General features: G+C 40.1%; 1 protein-coding gene and 1 pseudogene across 2 annotated transcripts in view; both read left to right on the plus strand.

Annotated features, from left to right (window-relative positions):
* Positions 1-4,957: 4,957 nt before the first annotated feature.
* LOC308161071 (NEDD8-activating enzyme E1 catalytic subunit-like) lies at positions 4,958-10,824 on the plus strand (annotated as a pseudogene). Its single transcript has 17 exons — positions 4,958-5,024; positions 5,446-5,557; positions 5,651-5,731; positions 6,034-6,121; positions 6,309-6,389; positions 6,543-6,575; positions 6,946-7,014; positions 7,125-7,270; positions 7,400-7,502; positions 7,731-7,844; positions 8,133-8,186; positions 8,789-8,825; positions 9,651-9,732; positions 9,992-10,092; positions 10,313-10,376; positions 10,536-10,590; positions 10,736-10,824. The product of its transcript is annotated as an NEDD8-activating enzyme E1 catalytic subunit-like (transcript).
* Positions 10,825-12,316: 1,492 nt separating this feature from the next.
* Positions 12,317-18,873, plus strand: part of col9a1b (collagen, type IX, alpha 1b) — a gene marked incomplete at both ends in the record, with an annotated part of 19,867 nt that continues 13,310 nt past the window's right edge. Inside the window, 9 exons of the mRNA XM_080523273.1 lie at positions 12,317-12,419; positions 13,316-13,378; positions 13,473-13,605; positions 13,964-14,360; positions 15,992-16,066; positions 16,547-16,615; positions 17,595-17,657; positions 17,823-17,858; positions 17,959-18,021. Coding sequence (XP_080379399.1) covers positions 12,317-12,419; positions 13,316-13,378; positions 13,473-13,605; positions 13,964-14,360; positions 15,992-16,066; positions 16,547-16,615; positions 17,595-17,657; positions 17,823-17,858; positions 17,959-18,021 — 1,002 coding nt within the window. The remainder of the gene's footprint in view (positions 12,420-13,315; positions 13,379-13,472; positions 13,606-13,963; positions 14,361-15,991; positions 16,067-16,546; positions 16,616-17,594; positions 17,658-17,822; positions 17,859-17,958; positions 18,022-18,873) is intronic.

The raw sequence follows: 18,873 nt of genomic DNA on the forward strand, positions 1-18,873 counted from the left end.
TACCCATGTGAGAAATGAATAAATTATCCGCCCTCTCAGAGCTGATGGTGCCATGTCACTGCCTATGAAAGCAGACTTGGGACACAATATTGTTAACATGATGACTTTGTGCTCTTTCGTAGGACTGCATATTAGAAAGGGAAGGCAAGATTCAAATGGTGGACTGCAAGTGATTGGGGTTGTTTACAAAACACAGGAAACAGGCTAACAGGGTAGAGGGTTATTATGATCACAAAGACCACTGAAGCCTTTAGATTTCCCCCCTCCCTAACTACCTCTCTCAGAGAGCGAAGCCTAGCCTTTGTGTATTATTTGTCGTTGTGTTTGAATAGGCTATTTCTGTAACCTGGGTGTCAACATGAGATTTCCTTTCATTTGTGATGGAATTTTCCTATACCATCTCAATTGAGTTGCAATGTCTCCAGTAATGACGAGGATAAAGGCCTACTTTATGCATGTCGCTTGTGTATGCACACATGAGCCAAATGAATCAGTCGAGCTCATCCAGGCTCCAGCATGGTTATCAGGCAGCAGAGTCTAATGCATTAATATTCAATTAAGCTAAGCCACCAAGCATGACATAGCCTACTGCAACAAGTGCTAGGCCTAGTCTACATCTTATAAACATATGATGAGGAGTAAGGAATACACTACATTATTTAGAAAAATGCAGACAAAAGACAAATTATCATATTGGACAAATTATCATATTGTGCGCGATATGAACCCCAGGCTTGCTCTTTTGTTGTAATAAAGGCTGAGCACTAACTAATAAGAAACATTAGGGTGGGGAATATCACGAATAGGCTGCCTGAGGCCGATGCCAATTTGACAAGCATAGACAGGGAAAACCCCCGAAATAAAACCTGAGCAATCAGACACTACATGGGGGGGGAAAACGAGGTTAAATGTTTTAAAAGAATAAAGGCAACTCACACCTGAGGTGTTGTATATTATATCAGACAAGACCGTTCATCTGACTCTACAGATAACACTCTTGGTTTACATAGCTACAGTATAATCCTATGGTCGAGGTGGAGGGTTCATGTTAAAACATGTCACGATCCATCTTGGGACAACACCTACAGTATGACTGTATCTCTACATGCGTCACACTGCACAGAAACACAGACCTACAAATGGTGAAAAAAAAGCTATGCAAGTAGCCTAGTTTTTATTTTATTTCAGATGTGCACTTTTGGTAACACAGTCAGATCTGTCCAGGTACGCAGTCCCTCAATTAGTTGATACTCTAACTTACTTTGTGAAGAAACGTTTATAGAGATCTGCACCAGATACTACTGTATCATAGATCAGATTAAATCAAACCAACCACTTAGAATTCAATCTCAAAGAGGGTTAATAGTCATTAATGTATACTGGCTTTAGGCTGATTGATTTTCATAGTGGCTGATGGGCTAGGGTTGTTATTCAATCAGTTATCAATGTTGACGCATGTTTGTTTCCCATCACTAGCTACGGTGGCCACAGATGTGTAGAAATTAAGGATACTTGCAAGTAAAGTACTAATAGGCAATGTCAACAATAATCATTCGACCAGAACACTCACACTGTGAAAACTGTGTTAGCAATATGGTTAATACCATATACCCAGGTACTAACTTTGCCAGACAATAAGAAGGTATGAAAATCAGGATATCGCCCAATCATAGGTCAAGCTTTTCAATTCAATCTCAACTGACATTCCATCTCAACAGGTGGACTGAGAGTGCTGCTTAGATATGGATCTAAACTAACACAATACAACTGATATTGAAGCCCATGGGGGACAGGCATGAACATATGCAAGATACCCATTGAAAACATTGACGTGGTCCAATGATAAAAGCAAGGGAATTCAGACTCCAAGCCCATTCTTTAAGCCAGCCTACTCTTTCCTTTATGGTTGTCTCTGTCCGAAACAGGTTTTTTTTACCAGAGCTATGTACAGAAATACTGTCTGAACAGCTGGGCCATTCATATCTCCTTGGCCAGTTTCGTTTTTAGCCCTTCTAACCCACACCTTTTCTATATATTGATATCGAAAATCTGTGTACATGACATGTATTCTCCTCCTAAAGCTCCTGGATGTCTTGTTCTATTTTTTACAGACTTAACAGTAACGACGTTACACACTTTCTCATTTTAGCAGCTTAGCTGGCTTGATTTGACTCCTCCTGAGCAGGGTTGCTTTCTACTTTCACACAACTAGTGGAATAGAAAAGCTACCTGGCTACAGCTCCATGTACTGTACATAAACAAGGTCAGGCTAAGTAACTACTATCTACTAGTCGTGATCTTAGAATGATAAGGTTCTATCTCCGTTTAGGGCAGTTCAGAGATATTGAGCGTCAACGTTTATACATTCCATTATGTTCTGTGAGATGGAACCTTTGTATTTTATTAATTACTAACTGTTAACATTTTAAAAAATAACACCACACAGGCATTAATAAACACCTAATGGATCAGATTATGTAAAAAAAACTCAATTTTGACCAAACATGGAGATAGAACCTTATAATTCTAACGTCACCTAGTGTCTAAAAGATTACTCATTAGATGTGGGACTGTTAGCGAGAACACTAAATAAGCTAAAGCTAGCAAGCTTGCAACTGGTTGACAGACAACACGTATTGTATTTATATCATATTGTTGGGCTAACTAACTTAACCAGGCTGAACCCAGAAGCTATAGCTTCTACAAAATGACATGTTAGCGTTCACTGACTAGCACCGAATGAATGTAGGTCACCTATTTTGGATTCAAAACGGCGAATTTCGCCGAAAGGTGAGCGGTTATCATGCCTGTATAATAGCTAGCCCACTGATCTGATAGAACCTGTGCGTGTAGCATGTCGCTAACTAGCTGTAGCCACTAGCTTCAATTGCAGGTGACTAGCTTCGTGGGCTAGCTTTAGTAATCATCTGTCATTTCTCACGACACGTCATCGCATCGTGTCTCGAATAATAACATTTTGGTGACACAAAACGTATCATAAATAGCTATATTATGCGTCCGTGTTTAGACGATGATGGGCTAACATGTCCACACCACCCAGCTAACTAACGTCTCTAACAGTAGTTAAAGGTTAGCGGTAGCCGCTAACATTGTAAAGCCTTGGACTCCTTTTCAGTTTCGAATGAAAACAAGCTAGAAAAATCACCTTGATTTAGGTTTAGCCGGATGAAAATGACTCCGAAACCAAACCGAACAGCATCATAGCGATGTAATCCAGGTTGTTATTGCAGTCTGTGAGTCCCAGTCCATGAAGACCATACTACGGTCCCTCGGTTTTCCTTGCAGTCTGGCTGACAGCAGGACTTGACTGACGCTCGGGCTGTGTTCGAAATGGCATACTAGCATACTGCATACTAGCATACTGCATACTAGCATACTCAATTAGTATATACTGCATATTAGCATACTCAATTAGTATATACTGCATACTAGCATACTGCATACTAGCATACTCAATTAGTATATACTGCATACTAGCATACTGCATACTAGCATACTGAATTAGTATATACTGCATACTAGCATACTGAATTAGTATATACTGCATACTAGCATACTCAATTAGTATGTACTGCATACTGCCTACTAAATTCATAATAAGTATGCCAATACCAGCCGACCGAAAATCTAGTATACATTTCTTGCATGATACTCAAATTTCACATACTCTAGTGTGAACGTACTACATACTCAAAATCGACGTCATATTTAGTATGAGTAGTATGCTAGTATGCCATTCCGAACACAGCCTCGGTGTTGTGATGTTGTGTCACATTCTCAACACACTGCGCAGGTGGTGCTGCGCAAATATTGAAGCGTACTATACCACTGGAAACCTCACATTGAGTTACCGTTTACAAACTCCATAAATGACATAACGTGACGTTAGAATTATAAGGTTCTATCTGCATTTTTGTCAAAATTGAGTTGTTTACATAATCTGATCCATTAGGTGTTTATTAATGCCTGTGTGGTGTTATTTTAAAATGTTGACATTTTTGAGTTAGTAATTCATAAAATACAAAGGTTCCATCTCACAAAACATAATGGAATTTGTAAACACTTTGACGCTCAATATCTCTGAACTGCCCTAAACGGAGATAGAACCTTATCATTCTAAGCTCACGAAATGACTTGTGTCTCCAGTTTATATCGGGTGTTTTTTTTTTTTTTTATGTATTTATTCAGCACTTTATATGTGGCCAAACTATTATGAAGCAGCAAGCCCTGATCTGATCTGTGACCTGTTCTGAAACCGCTCCTCACTACAGCGATCCACACACACACACACACACACACACACACACACACACACACACACACACACACGCACACGCACACGCACACACATACACACACACACACGCACGCACGCACACACGCACACACGCACACGCACACACGCACGCACACGCACGCACGCACACACACACACACACACACACACACACACGCTCGCACACACACACACACACACACACACACATACACACACGAACACACACACACACGCACACACACACACACACACACACGCACACACACACACACGCACACACACGCACACACCCGCACACACACACACACACACACGCGCGCGCACACACACACACACACACACACACACACACACACACGCATACACACACACGCACACACACACACACACACGCATACACACACGCGCACGCACACACACACACGCATACACACACTACTGGTGTCCAAGCGTGTGACAAGGCTACGTCCATCAGTAACCGATGATTGGTCCATTTCTGTTTCTTTGCAATGCATGTTGGGTATGTTACTGTGGTCATGGAAACATGGCGCATTTAGACGAGCCGTAAGTAGTTGTAGGAGATGGAAGCAAGAAATAGTCGTTAACTGGCCGAAAGATGCTTTCCAATGTCATTAACTGATGAAAGCAAATCATAATATGAACCTTCTTTCATTCTGTCTTTTAGGGAGAAGAAGAGAAGTAGAGTAGTGGAGCTGAGTGAAAAGTTAGTGATGCCATCGAGCTGTCACTCACCACTGACACATTCCCATAGATTGAAACAAGTGCCATCCATTATCCTCCACCATTCTCCATGACCCAACAACATTCATATAAGATTTCTAGACATATTATGAATACCAGAGATGGAATATATGATCTTCAGAAGTGTGTCACACAGGGATATGTACAAATCTGACTGCGATAATGACCATATATTCAGTAGAACATCACTATTTCTATATAAGCAAAATAAATGTCTTAAGTTCCGAGTTACTGTATTGGCTATTTTACTTGTACTTGTATGATGCTAGTAAAGATAGGCTACAGCAATACAACTACATTGGAAGATGGCGTGTAAACAATTGTGGAATGTGAAGAGTGCATCCTAACTAACATGTTGAGCTTGACTCCTGTGTTCTCTGCAGGATGGTGGTTGACAGGGGCAGTGGAGCCAGGGGAGATTGGGAAGGACGATGGAACCATGTCAAGAAGTTTCTGGAGAGACCAGGACCTTTCACCCACCCTGCCGGCACACAGGTATAATAACACAAATACTACAACAGCATAGTCCTGTTGAAAAACTGTTTTCTCTTTTGATAATCATTGTAACTGTTGCATATTTCATTTCAGTGTCTCCAGTTTCTATTAGATACCTGCAAAGTTATTGTTATTGGAGCAGGTGGCCTCGGGTGTGAGCTTCTCAAAGATCTGGTATGATTCCCTCTCATGCGTTCTAGCCGTGTGGCAGTGTACAGTATCTTTACTCAAAGGAAATACATTGAAGTGGCATTTCATCCCTTTTGAATATACAGTAGTTGCACATGGTTAATGCAGAGTTTTATCCATTTTGCCACGGCAATGTGTACCCCATGAGAATCAATGTGAGAGATTGGCCTAAGCATGGGATGTCCGGCTAATCAGTGTTTATACTGTATCGTGGGTTATAGCATATACCTCTAGCATTAGGCCTAATCAATTGTCTCTGTGCCTTATGCGCCAATGCTGTGGATCAGGCCCTATCAGGTTTTCAACACATACTGTACATGTTGTTGACATGGATACCATTGACATCTCCAACCTCAACAGACAGTTTCTCTTTAGGTCAGTCAAGCTTTTGTTTTTGACTTATTTCTTTCTTCATAGTCCTTGTCAGAATCTTTCTTATTTCTTATTATTTCTAGTTAGTTATTATTTCTTATTTCTTATCTGTCTTATTCTTTTTTGTTGTTGCCTTTACTGAAGTTGTGATCTTGCTTTGACATTGTATTCTATACACTGTATTCTCTAGACCTAAAGATGTGGGTCGGCCAAAGGCAGATGTTGCAGCAGATTTTATCAACAGTCGCATCCCAGGATGCAATGTTGTCCCGTATCCTTTGGTAAGAAATGAGGAGCCTATAGAAAAAATACAACTAGTTTAAAGGCAATTTGCTACCAACAGTATTGTCTTAGACCATGTTTAGCCCATGCTGTGTACACAAATGTATGCAAATGTACAACATATCCTTAATGAATTGCTCAGCCATTACAAGAAAATACAGGACGTTTTACAGACGTAAGCGCATCTTTTTTTAAATATGTTTTCAGCATGGGAAATCAGCATATCGTATTTTCAAGTTTTGCGAATACTAGATTATTTTATTTTATTTATTTGCCTTGCCTTGCCTTTATTTATATATAAATACAAATATATATTTGTAAAATATGATAAAATATATGATTCTATTATTTCTGAATAAACTGAACCAAATCTAGAATATATTATATTTATGCAAAAACATATTTTTTCTCAAAAGTGACTTTATTGGTCACTATTTATTATTATTATTATTATTATTATTATTATTATTATTATTATTTAGAAGGCATTATTTTAAGAAGGTGATGATATGTATTTTTTTCCATTTGAAATAACTATTTCCCAGAATTCCACATCATAGTATGTGGACTTGATTCCATAGTTGCCAGGAGGTGGATTAATGGAATGTTGGTATGTTATTAGACAATTCAATTCTTGCTCTCTCTCGTTCTTTCCTGCGTAACCCGTTTGTCATTTTCTTGTCTTCCTGTGTAACCTGTTTGTGAAATGTCCTTCCCTGCTCAGCTCTCTATGATAATGGGGTTCTGGACCACAGCTCTGTCATCCCTCTGATTGACGGGGGGACAGAGGGTTTCAAGGGCAATGCGCGGGTCATCCTGCCTGGCATCACCGCTTGCATTGACTGCACACTGGAGCTCTATTCACCACAGGTCAGCCTGCTTTGTCCTTTCAATAAGCAACCTGAGAAAGCTTTTATGGTACATTCATTGCAAGATCAATTGATGAGGAATATGCCAAATGTTGCTATCTCAAAATGTACCCCCCCCCCCCCCCCCCAGATTAATTTCCCCATGTGTACGATAGCCTCTATGCCCCGGTCACCAGAGCATTGTGTTGAGTACGTCCGTGTGCTTCTGTGGCATAAAGAGAAACCCTTTGGAGGTACACACACAACCAGATTGCCTCATGTCAACACACATCCCAGTCCAAAGATTACTGTGCCACAGTTTCCTCATCATATCTTAATTGATTATCATTTCAGTCAGAATTCATTAGCATGAGATGTGTGTGTGTGTGTGTCTGTGGTTGTGTGTCTGGGGTTGTGTGTGTGTGTGTGTGTGTGTCTCTCTGTGGTTGTGTGTCTGTGTGTGTCTGTCTGTCTGTCCTCAGATGGCGTGGGGCTGGATGGAGATGACCCAGTGCACATCCAGTGGGTGTACCAGAGGTCTCTGGATAGGGCAGCAGAGTTCAGCATCACAGGAGTGACCTACAGACTCACCCAGGGTGAGGGGATACTCTACCTCAGTCATCCAGAGCTGTGCTCCTATCCTCATCTCCCCCAACGGGATGTGTCCCAGGACAGGGAAAGGGAGCAAGCTGTTTGACTTGAATGATGTTGGCATACTTGTATCACATGCACTGTATACTATTTGTGATGGAATGCTTAATGAAGAGCAACTGACCAATTATGTAACCGTTATAATGGTATATGATTAATTTAGTGTTTTGGAAAGGATTTGGAGTAGGATTGTCACAATGAATGTTTTCCTCTGATTTGGTTTGCTGCTGCAGGTGTTGTAAAGAGGATTATCCCGGCTGTGGCCTCCACTAATGCGATCATTGCTGGTAAATAATTATACTGTAGCGAACGGGAATCTTCTAGTGTAACTCGCCCCATGCGGGAGTCGAACCCCGATCTCCCGCATAACCGACGGCCGCGCTAACCACTATACCAAGAGAGTTAACTCCCTTGGAGGAGCTGTTAACGGGCCCCATACAGGATCGTTACACTATCCTCACCGTTCGGGAGAGCGTGCCCTCACGCTTCACTATGTCAAGTCCCTCACGTGGACACGCCTCTCCGATGGCCTTCCTTCCATCCCACTTCTGACACCAGTGTAGCGAACGGGAATCTTCTAGTGTAACTCGCCCCATGCGGGAGTCGAACCCCGATCTCCCGCATAACCGACGGCCGCGCTAACCACTATACCAAGAGAGTTAACTCCCTTGGAGGAGCTGTTAACGGGCCCCATACAGGATCGTTACAATACTAAAGGAAAAGTTTCAACCTGTCAAGCTTTAAAAGTCTTGTAAAGCTTTTATGACCTGGCTATATAACGTATGAATCATTAGTTAGACAGCAATGTAAATCTATTGTCAATGTTTACTTTTTTTTAGTAAAAAAAAAGAAGAATATATTATTTGCTTTTTTCCCCCCTACATTCTAGCTGCTTGTGCCACAGAGGTTTTCAAACTTGCGTCCAGGTGAGTTTTCATTTGTTAGTTACCACTTGTGCCCGGAGAGTGCATACAGCACAGTGTAGGGCTGCACGATATTGGAAAAAACATTGCACTGACATTGCGATATATATTGCGATATGAAAACATACAGGAATTTTCACCAGATGACTTGAATGACTATTTGGAAATAATTAATTCATCATTATAGAATGATTGGGGTGATTTTGTACTGGAGTGCATAGAAAATTAAAAATGTAAAAGCAGTCTTTTTTCTCTGTTCCAACTTGTAACTTGCATGTCTCTTACAGCTCTGGGATAGCAACATGAGATGTGTGATGGTATTACTTACCGCTTGTCAAGCGACCAAATCATGGTTTAAAAAACCTCTTTAGTAACTCAATTGGTACCATGTCTTTTGTGAGGTGAAAAATTATCGCATCAATGATCCAATCAGGCATTCAATTCTGGCGTTGCACTCGTCATACAGAGCTTTGTGCTGTGGGGATTTTTGTTATGGTCAAATAAATGAGTCGTGTTGGCAACAATTGCAAGGCACTGTCAACAAAGTTTTTGGTCAACATCACCATTTCGTTGTATGGTACCTGTACTATATTAATGACAATAAAGACCATTCATTCATCTTTTCTGTAGCCAAAATAATTCCATATTTTTCTTTTTGGAATCAAATCTTCCTTTTCCTCACTCATTTTCAGCCTTACTTGACATGGCAAGTCCTGCGATGTGACTATCGCACACATGTGCACATCGTGATGACGATGGTGAAATGATAAATCGACATAGTACACAGTGAAGTACACAAGTTCATAACATTTTCTACATGTTCTGCAGTGCCTACCCTCATCTGAACAACTACATGATGTTCAATGACGTGGACGGCCTGTACACCTGCATGTTTGAGGCAGAGCGGAAGGTAGGTTCGGTAAGCACAGTGCCCAGGTTTGTGAAATTACCACTTTACCAAAAGGCCACTTTATTTCCATGCCGATATGGGGTTACCTTTTTGCTTACTCACGTTGCTTATTATTACTGTGTTATTGTTGTGTTTTTTCCCCAGTATCTGAATACTGCAATGTCAATGTTGAGGAACCAAAGCCAAAGATGTTTACTCTTGTGTACTTGTACGGTAAGATGTAATAATTCTGATTGTGATATGTGTTGGTAACCACCAGGAGAACTGTTCAGCCTGCAGCCAAGTGCCTCAGGATCTGCACTTTTCACCCTCAGCCATGCTCCAGGAGGTGCTGGACTACATGACTGACAACACTTCTCTGTAGGTTCATCTGCTTTGTTTAGGTGTTATATTCATTTATATGACCTGACTGACCACTCCAACTGAGGCCACATGTTCAGTTGTTTCTTACTGAGTTTTAACAGTTGCATTCATGATATGCAAGGGAGAGCTGTAGTCGATTCTTCAATTACATAGCATATACCATTAGACTGATCAAGTATCGTAATGTCAATCTTAACTGCAAACAATTTACTTTTAGACAAATGAAATCTCCTGCGATCACAACAACGCTGGACGGGAAAAACAAAACATTGTATTTACAGGTGAATATTTTGGATTTTTAAGTTGGCCGTAGTACCGTAGTACCTTATTCTGATATGTTTATGAATACATAATATGCAAGATTCCTTTAATTACAGAATTGAATGTTTGTGTAGTCATACACACCGTGGTTCACTGTCAAATTGCGTTTGGTTTGACAGACTGTCGCCTCAATTGAACAGAGGACACGTCCAAACCTATCCAAAACACTGAAAGGTGAGGTCCCTCACATGTATGTATATACATAAACAGACCATGTAGATTCATACATTATATGCTGACTAAACATTGTTGGGTGTCTGGTGTGATTACTCTCGAGATTGTGCCTCTGTTGTCCAATAAACTGTTTTATTTCCATCAGAGCTGGGACTGGCAGATGGTCAGGAGCTGGCCGTAGCTGATGCCACCACTCCCCAGACTGTGCTCTTCAAACTCTGCTTTGCCTCATAGGACAAGTCTATTCCCTCCAGCAACACACATCAAATGTCATTGCATTGCTATTTCGTTAGGTTATATGACATAACTTGTCAGGTTTTACAATGTACAATTTAAGTACAGTTATGGAAATAAATGTATTTCATGTCCAGTGTTCTGGTCTCGGTAAACTCAAGTCTGTGCTTGTTCTGGAAAGCCAAACTTAACTCTCGTGTCATGTTTGATTATGAGATATCCATAACTATTAAATAATGATATCATGTGTTAATATGCAATGCGAATTCACAATTTTTCCTGCACTGGGTAAAAGTGCACTGAAAGGAGAGACTTCAATCCACACTTTGGTTTTGATTAAAAATGCAAACAATTAGCTGTTAGTTAGTGCCCAGATAAACAGAACCAAAGTGTTGAAGTGTTGAAAAAGTATTGCGTTGTGCATCTATAAAGTAGCCTATATGTAATATATCTATGCCTACGCTCATCCTTCACTATTCTTGCATTGCTTTAGTCAATTATATTTTTTATTGTTATTATTCATGAATCCATGAATCCAGGTCATGAATTTGTAATTGTATATAGGACTACCCCTTGTATTATGGAGTTTCTTGTTGGACAATCTCTCTCTTGACATTATTTACACCAAACAAAAGGTTTGTTGGTGCCCTCAGTGTGAACTGTGCAGACATTTCAGTGGAGATTGTATGGGAGCCATGGAAATCAAGGGTTCCAGAAATGTTGGGAACACTGTCCAAATACGCTACCAAAGAGGGGAGGTTCACACCACAAATCTCATATATGGCTTCTGTAGAATTTTCTTCTTTGATTACCTGCTCAATATCAGTTTGAAGATCTCAGTGCTCCTGTGTCATGTGACATGTCTATGATAGGCATTTTATTATGCAATACGATTCAAGTTAGTGCCTTAAGGTGACCAAATGCTTGTTAGAACATTTAAGTATTGCAAACACATTAATTCATGTAAAGACACAACATAAGAATGTATTTTGGTACCTGTACTGTAGCAATGACAATAAAGACCATTCATTCATTCATTCATTATAGAAATATCTATCACAGAACAGGGTATGCAATAACTAAATCCCTGGAATTTTAGATTAACTGCAGTAGTTGACTACCGACCCGCCCCCCACCAATAAAAAACAACAGCGAACAGTAGGCTATTAGTCACCCCTCAAAGTAAACCTCATCAGTACTACCTTTGGCAGTCTTGCTGGAGGAGTTCTTTGGTAGGGTCTTGTTCTTAGCTGGAAAGATACTGGTGAACAGATTTGTCCAACGCCAAGCTACTAAATGGGTGGATTTAAAAGGTAAATTAATGTATGCTTTGCTAAGGCTATATGCATGCACTCTTACACATTTACATAGTAAAAATCAATTGTCAATTTAAAACTAAAGGTGAAGCTGTAAATGATATAGTGAACATAGTGCAGTATGGCTAATTGTTGTCCAGCATTATTTAGTATTGTTACTGTTTTCTGATATGTGTATGACTACCTGGAGCCTATATCACTTGCATTACAGGGAGGTCTTCCTCTACTCATTCTGCTTTGTGATTCCGCAATGTCTCTGCACAGGACTTCACTCCCAGAGTAAGTACTGAACAGAAAACCCTGCAGTCTGAAAAATAGACAATATGGTGATGCTGCATTTTTATATTAACTATCTGATGTCTGATGATACTTATGTTTAAGCAACAGTGGGGGTTCGGAAGACATATCTGAGATGAGGGACTTGCATAACATAATGACAGTTTAAAGACAGCAAAAGTTTAAAGTTTAAAGACTGAAAATTCGAATCATATTGATTACCTCTTGATTAGGATATGAATTCTATACCTCAATGAAAATAGGCCTATGATATACTCTACGACCTTATCATAATCAGAACAACAAGGATCTTATATGCTTGTTTATTATTTTGTCATGGGAGACTTTGTAAACAAATGACGTATCATTTTTTGGAGAAAAAAAAAGTATAGCCTACTTGGAATGTCATAGAAATAAAGCGCTATTTAAAGTGCTATATGCTGAGTGGACCTTTAATTCTGACATAAACAAGATAAACGGATTGATAGGGTACAGCTGGATGGGCCACCAGAGCTAGGAGTGTCTAGAGCCAGTGTGTTAGGATTAACAGGAAACGACTAACAATCAGAGGTAATATTTATTTAGCGCTGCCAGGGAGCAGTGCCGCAGCTTTTCAAACACCGAGTTTAGACCACTATCCATACACTGTTAGCCTTTTTTAACTGCCAAGGTAACACGGCAACCACACACACGCACACACGCACACACACACACACACACACACACACACAAACACATACACACACACACGCACACACGCACACACACACACACACACACACACACACACACACGCGCACACACACACACACACACGCACACACACACACACACACACACACACACACACACACACACGTATTTGTTCTGTCTCCCAGGGGTGTCTTTTTCTTCTGGAGCTGGCGTTCAAACCGCACAAGCCGTGTGTCCTCAGATAAGCGATGGGGAAGATCGTTTCCCAGGTAAATGTTTTCACTGAGGTCAAAGCTAATTAAATTGTTCAGTATCAATTCGATTCATATCGATTTTGACAAGTTCCTTCTATTCTACCTACAGGATTTTCCATTATGTCCCAATTTCACATTGCTGAGTTGGCAAGAAGAGGGACTATTAAAAAGGTCGTAGGATCTACCCCTCAGCATGTTGCCTACAAAATAGGCCCAACATTCAACTTCAGAATGAACACAAGGTCAGCACCGATCCATAACCGACATACTCCGGTAGCGTTATTAACCACTGACATCTACTGGTCACTGTGTGGTACTGTCCCTGTCCATGGTGCTGAACCAGAACAGGTCATGGTTAGGTCATGGATAGGTCATGGATAGACATGCACTGCTCGCAACTGTTTTTTTAAAGTGATGTTATAGGCTAATGTTATAGCTGCAGACTAATAAGGCTACTTGTGTCATTCAGAGAAACTATTGTACATTGAACATGTTGAGCCCAGGGGAGCTGTCTAATGAGGACCTGGCAATTGCAGATTAAGGGTCTTTGTTATGGAATCATAAACAAGAAAAAAAAATATCTCTCTCTCCATGTTTCAGATCAGCATACCCCCTTGGATTACCGGAGGAATTTTCATTTTTGACAGCTTTACGCATGAATGGCAGCACCATAAATAAGAACTGGAATATTTGGCAAATCCAAGATTTTAACGGCGACGAACAGCTTGCAGTGATGCTGAACGGTGAAACACAGTCTCTTGAATTCTCATTCACAACACATAATCAAGGAAGGCAGAAGGCCGTGTTCTATCTCCTGCCGTTCCTATTCAATTCTCAATGGCACAAGATTTTATTGAACGTCAAGAAGCGTTCCGTCACCCTTTTCGTGGATTGCATTGTGGTTGAGTCACAAAAGACACCACTTAGAGGGAAGGTCAATCTGGATGGCTTTACATTGATAGGGAAACTAAAGGATAAACCCATTATGGCAGTTCCGGTAAGTTGATAACTTTAAGATCACATTCCATCAATGTTAATTTACGGCCAATGTAGGCTATGCGATATCTAACAAGCAGCCTCGGCCCTTGTCACAGGAGGCAGTAGGTCAGGACACAGGGTTAGGACACAAACGACTGGAATCTGGCTTTAATGTGTGATAATAGTCTACATTATTCTCTTTTGATACTGTATTCAGATTCAGATTCAGATTCAGATAACGTTTATTGCCATTATGCTTGACACATATAGGAATTTGTTTTGGTATTACAGAAGGTGCATTTATGCTTTTTTCACATGAACAAAACAAGTACAAATACAAATGCAAAAACAGGCAAAAACAGGACAACACAGGACAGACAGTGCATGCTATAGTGCTGTATATAAAGTGCAGTGCAGAGTTATTCAAGGCCTAGATTACTTACTTTCTTTGATAAAAGGTATTTTCGATTATTAGAAGGCCTGAGAAAAAAAGACCTCACAAAGTTAATAAGGCCTGATGTAGGCTTAGGCCTGTGTAATATTAATATACGAAATTATACCCTAACTTATATACAACCTTATAGCAAAGGTGATAGGCCCACTGAAAATGAGAGAGGTAAAAAGACCGCCGTAGGAATCCCTCCCCCTCCGCATGCCAAGTCCTACAAATAGGTGTGACTTTTAACACCTGGGTTCTAGGTCAGAATATGACCTGAGCGCCGGCAAGGCCAGCGACCATTGACACAGCGTATAGTGTATACATCACTGTAGGGCAGACACTGCAATCTGGGCGCGTCTTCTAGATTTCGTGACGTTAGAATTATAAGGTTCTATCTCCATTTTTGTCAAAATTGAGTTTTTTTACATCATCTGATCCATTAGGTGTTTATTAATGCCAGTGTGGTGTTATTTTTAAAATGTTGACATTTTTGAGTTAGTAATTCATAAAATACAAAGGTTCCATCTCACAGAACATAATGGAATGTAAAAACTTTGACGCTCAATATCTCTGAACTGCCCTAAACGGAGATAGAACCTTATAGTTCTAAGCTCACGATTTGCCCATGCCACTCAGTTTTCGCACAAGTCAGGGTTTTAATAATTATAGCCTAACCCTAACCCTAATAAAAACAAACTTTAATATTAAGTTATGATTCGTTACGAGCGTCCATTATAATAGATTAGTGGATACAAACACAATTATAGCCAACACAGTAACAATAACTCAAAACTATAACCCCATGGAATTGAGATCCAAGCGTGTTAATGAATGAACACGGCACAAAAAGACTGTTTTTTTGTGAGGGCCCACGTGTGCCATTATGGTGCTATCCAAGTGCTATCCAACTCCTGTGTAAAAATACTGCTGAATGTATTTCGTGTGTATATTTTTCTTGCCTTAAATATATATAATTCAATAATTGTATCTCTTTTTAATTTATTTCTTGCCTTCTATATTTTGTTATTATGTTCTATAGCCTAATGTACCCTCAATGGAGCCCCGCCCGAGCGAAAGTATCTCACACGATTACCTGTATAACCGGAGTGACAAATAAACATCCTAATCTTAATCTTAATATTAATAAACATCTTTTATCTAATACGCACGGGATGTGTCAGTGTCGGTGTCATTCTTTTTCTTTGTTTCAGTTTGAGCTCCAAACCATGCAGATCCATTGTGATATGAGCCGACCTCACTGCAACGACCAACCGGCCAGGATATCGGTAAGAGAAACTAATAACGGTGAAATTGCCATCGACAAAATTCCCAGGGAAAATCTATTTATAGTTGATGTTTAAGATATGGTGCATTCTCATGTGTGTTTATTAATACATGTATCAATATTGCTATCCAGCAATGTCATAATAAATAAATACACAATATATCTGATGATCAGGTGGATTAAATTCCATTTAAATAGCCCGCTATTCCTTTCCATTTGCCTTGTCTGCTCCATGACCCCTCCCCGTCTGCACCGTCCCGAAGCCCTCCAATTACGTCCTAAACCCCAAACATGACATGAATATGCATGAGCATGATACATGAATATGCATGAGCCTTTGATGGCTATAGTACCTCTGGCTGTTCAGTTAGTTGAAACGTATTGAGTTGGGTTGGTTTGGTTTGTCTGGGGATCCGTCAACCCAACTAATCCCAGTGAAGGAGCCATTTCTCCTTTTCTGCTCGGGGTGACCATGGTTCAGGCGACGGGTTCTTCTCGCGGGCTATTTTTGGTGCTTTTGCTGCAGATTGTCCTGATTTGCTCCGCACAAGTAAGTCCTTCTGTGTGTGCCTTTCCTTGCAGATTGATGAGGCGCGACTGCAGGTGAGTGGAAATGCCCTTAACGTATGTATTGATGACGAATGAACTGGAAAATATGAATGAATGAATGGTCTTTATTGTCATTGATATAGTACAGGTACCAAACAACGAAATTTGGGAGGGGGGGCTCCCCTGGTGCTAGGAAATAAAAGAAAAAAAAACAAGAAGGGAAAAGAGCTGGTTTACATAAATAAAGGCTATGTACACTATCCACTATACTATACTATACAAATAAAACACTGTGCTGTACTCTATGCTATGCTATAGCTATTCTGACATTTCCTATTCTCTGAACCTTATGTACCCGAGGGTTGTCATATTGCACATAGTGTTATTGCACATTCATTTAAAGTGTCGCAGTTTGCAGGTTTGAAATGTTCACAGTTGTGTTTCAGTGTTCCACTTGATTTCAATCTAGTAGCTGCCATCAAATTGTCTAGATTGTCCAGGGCCTAGAACCTATGTCTTTGCTGTGTTCAGGGCCTGAATGGCCCTGGGGTAGAAGCTGAGCTTCAGAATACCCTTAACGTATGTATTGATGACGAATGAACTGGAAAAGAATGTTATGGTTACTCGTCCTTTCCCCGAAATGATGTTGCCCTTCACAATGAGGCTACATGAGGATTACAATAAAACCATTGCATCCAGAGTAGGCTTCATTTTATTGTCTTACATGAGTGCTAATGACTGCTTGTCTAATATGTCTATTGTTGGTGACATTCTATGTGTGCTAGGGCACCTATATGCACATGTCCACCACATTTTGCGTTTTTCTTGCTGCTTTTCAACTTTTTGCAAAAGTTGTGTTTCCACTTTCCAACATATTATTTGTAGATTTCTGTGATTTTCAGATATTTACTCATGTTTATGTGTATCCCCTAATACCAATAGAACCAGTTGATACAATTGTTGTGTCCCTCTTTGATCAGAGGGGTAATGGAGCTGTCGGCCCACCTGGACCTGCAGGGGTCCCAGGAATTGATGGCATTGCTGTAAGTTCTCTCCTCTTTCTTGCGTGATGCTTCATATTATAAAACATAATAATATACAGTATATACATACTATTTGTATGGTGGGCTAACCCCTTTAACAATCACTGGGCTTCCTGCCAGGAAGTTAAACTCTTTTTTTACATTCAGGCCTCTGTTTTGTTTCAGGGCGAGAGGGGAGGCGATGGCGAGAGCGGCCCTGATGTAATTATACATCTAAATAATATCCCGTCTGAAATTATTATTGGTTTTGTATTATCTGTTTTTGCCGATTGTGGTTTAGTTTTTTTTTGTTTGGTGTTAGGGTCCTAATGGAGATTCAGGTAAACCTGGTTCAGCGGGATTGCCAGGAGAGCCTGGAGCAGATGTGAGTATCCTTTGCCTTAAATTCTTTTTGGGCATTATTTTGTAATTGAACTGTCTTACAGGCTATAGTGTAGATGTGGAAGGGGGTGGAGCTTGTTAATATTTACACCTCCCACCTAAAAATGTGTTCTGGCTTATCAACTTACAAAATGTCTAGTTTACCCAGCACAGGGCCCAATTGCTAAAATATGTGAAGAATTTTTCAAGCAGGGCAAAAGGCAAAGAATCCTAGAGTTTACCTTGTAAGACAACAGTCTTTTTGTCCTAGCAGTAGACCCACGGCCTGAATTTAATTAACTTTAGTTACTATAAAACATTGAAGGAGGGTTAGGAAAACAGTCCACAATGATGCTGAATGATGATAGCCTATATACAGAGGGCCATAAAGTCAAGTATAGGTCTCTATAGACTATGAATACGGATTAAGGATAATGAGGATAATTAAGGATATTGTGTTGAGCTCATTTCTCAATATAGATACTGTATTGCAGCTCTTTTTGTTCTGATTGTGGTTCAGTGAAATTTGCATTCCCAGCTCCTCTCAGGATATCAATATTATTATATTGTTTCATTATTATTAATTTGACTGTATTTACCAATTCATTGTGAATATCATATAACACCATTTAGATTTTTCAGTAGACTATGAATGAGTGTCCATAAAGCATCACTGATGCTATTTGGTATCTAGTTGGTATCTCCTGTTGAGAATCCTCAGACTGGTGTGGAATGATATCTGTCAATGGGGCTTGTTTGAGAAGGGCCAGTGGAATGTCGGTTTCCCATGGGTTTTCTGTCTGAGATGTTTCAGTTGTTTCGGTGCCTTTATCCTGGTGGAGCTGACATACAACAT

The sequence above is a fragment of the Nansenia antarctica genome (assembly GCF_963989245.1).
Source record: "Nansenia antarctica genome assembly, chromosome: 1".
NCBI lineage: Eukaryota > Metazoa > Chordata > Actinopteri > Argentiniformes > Microstomatidae > Nansenia > Nansenia antarctica.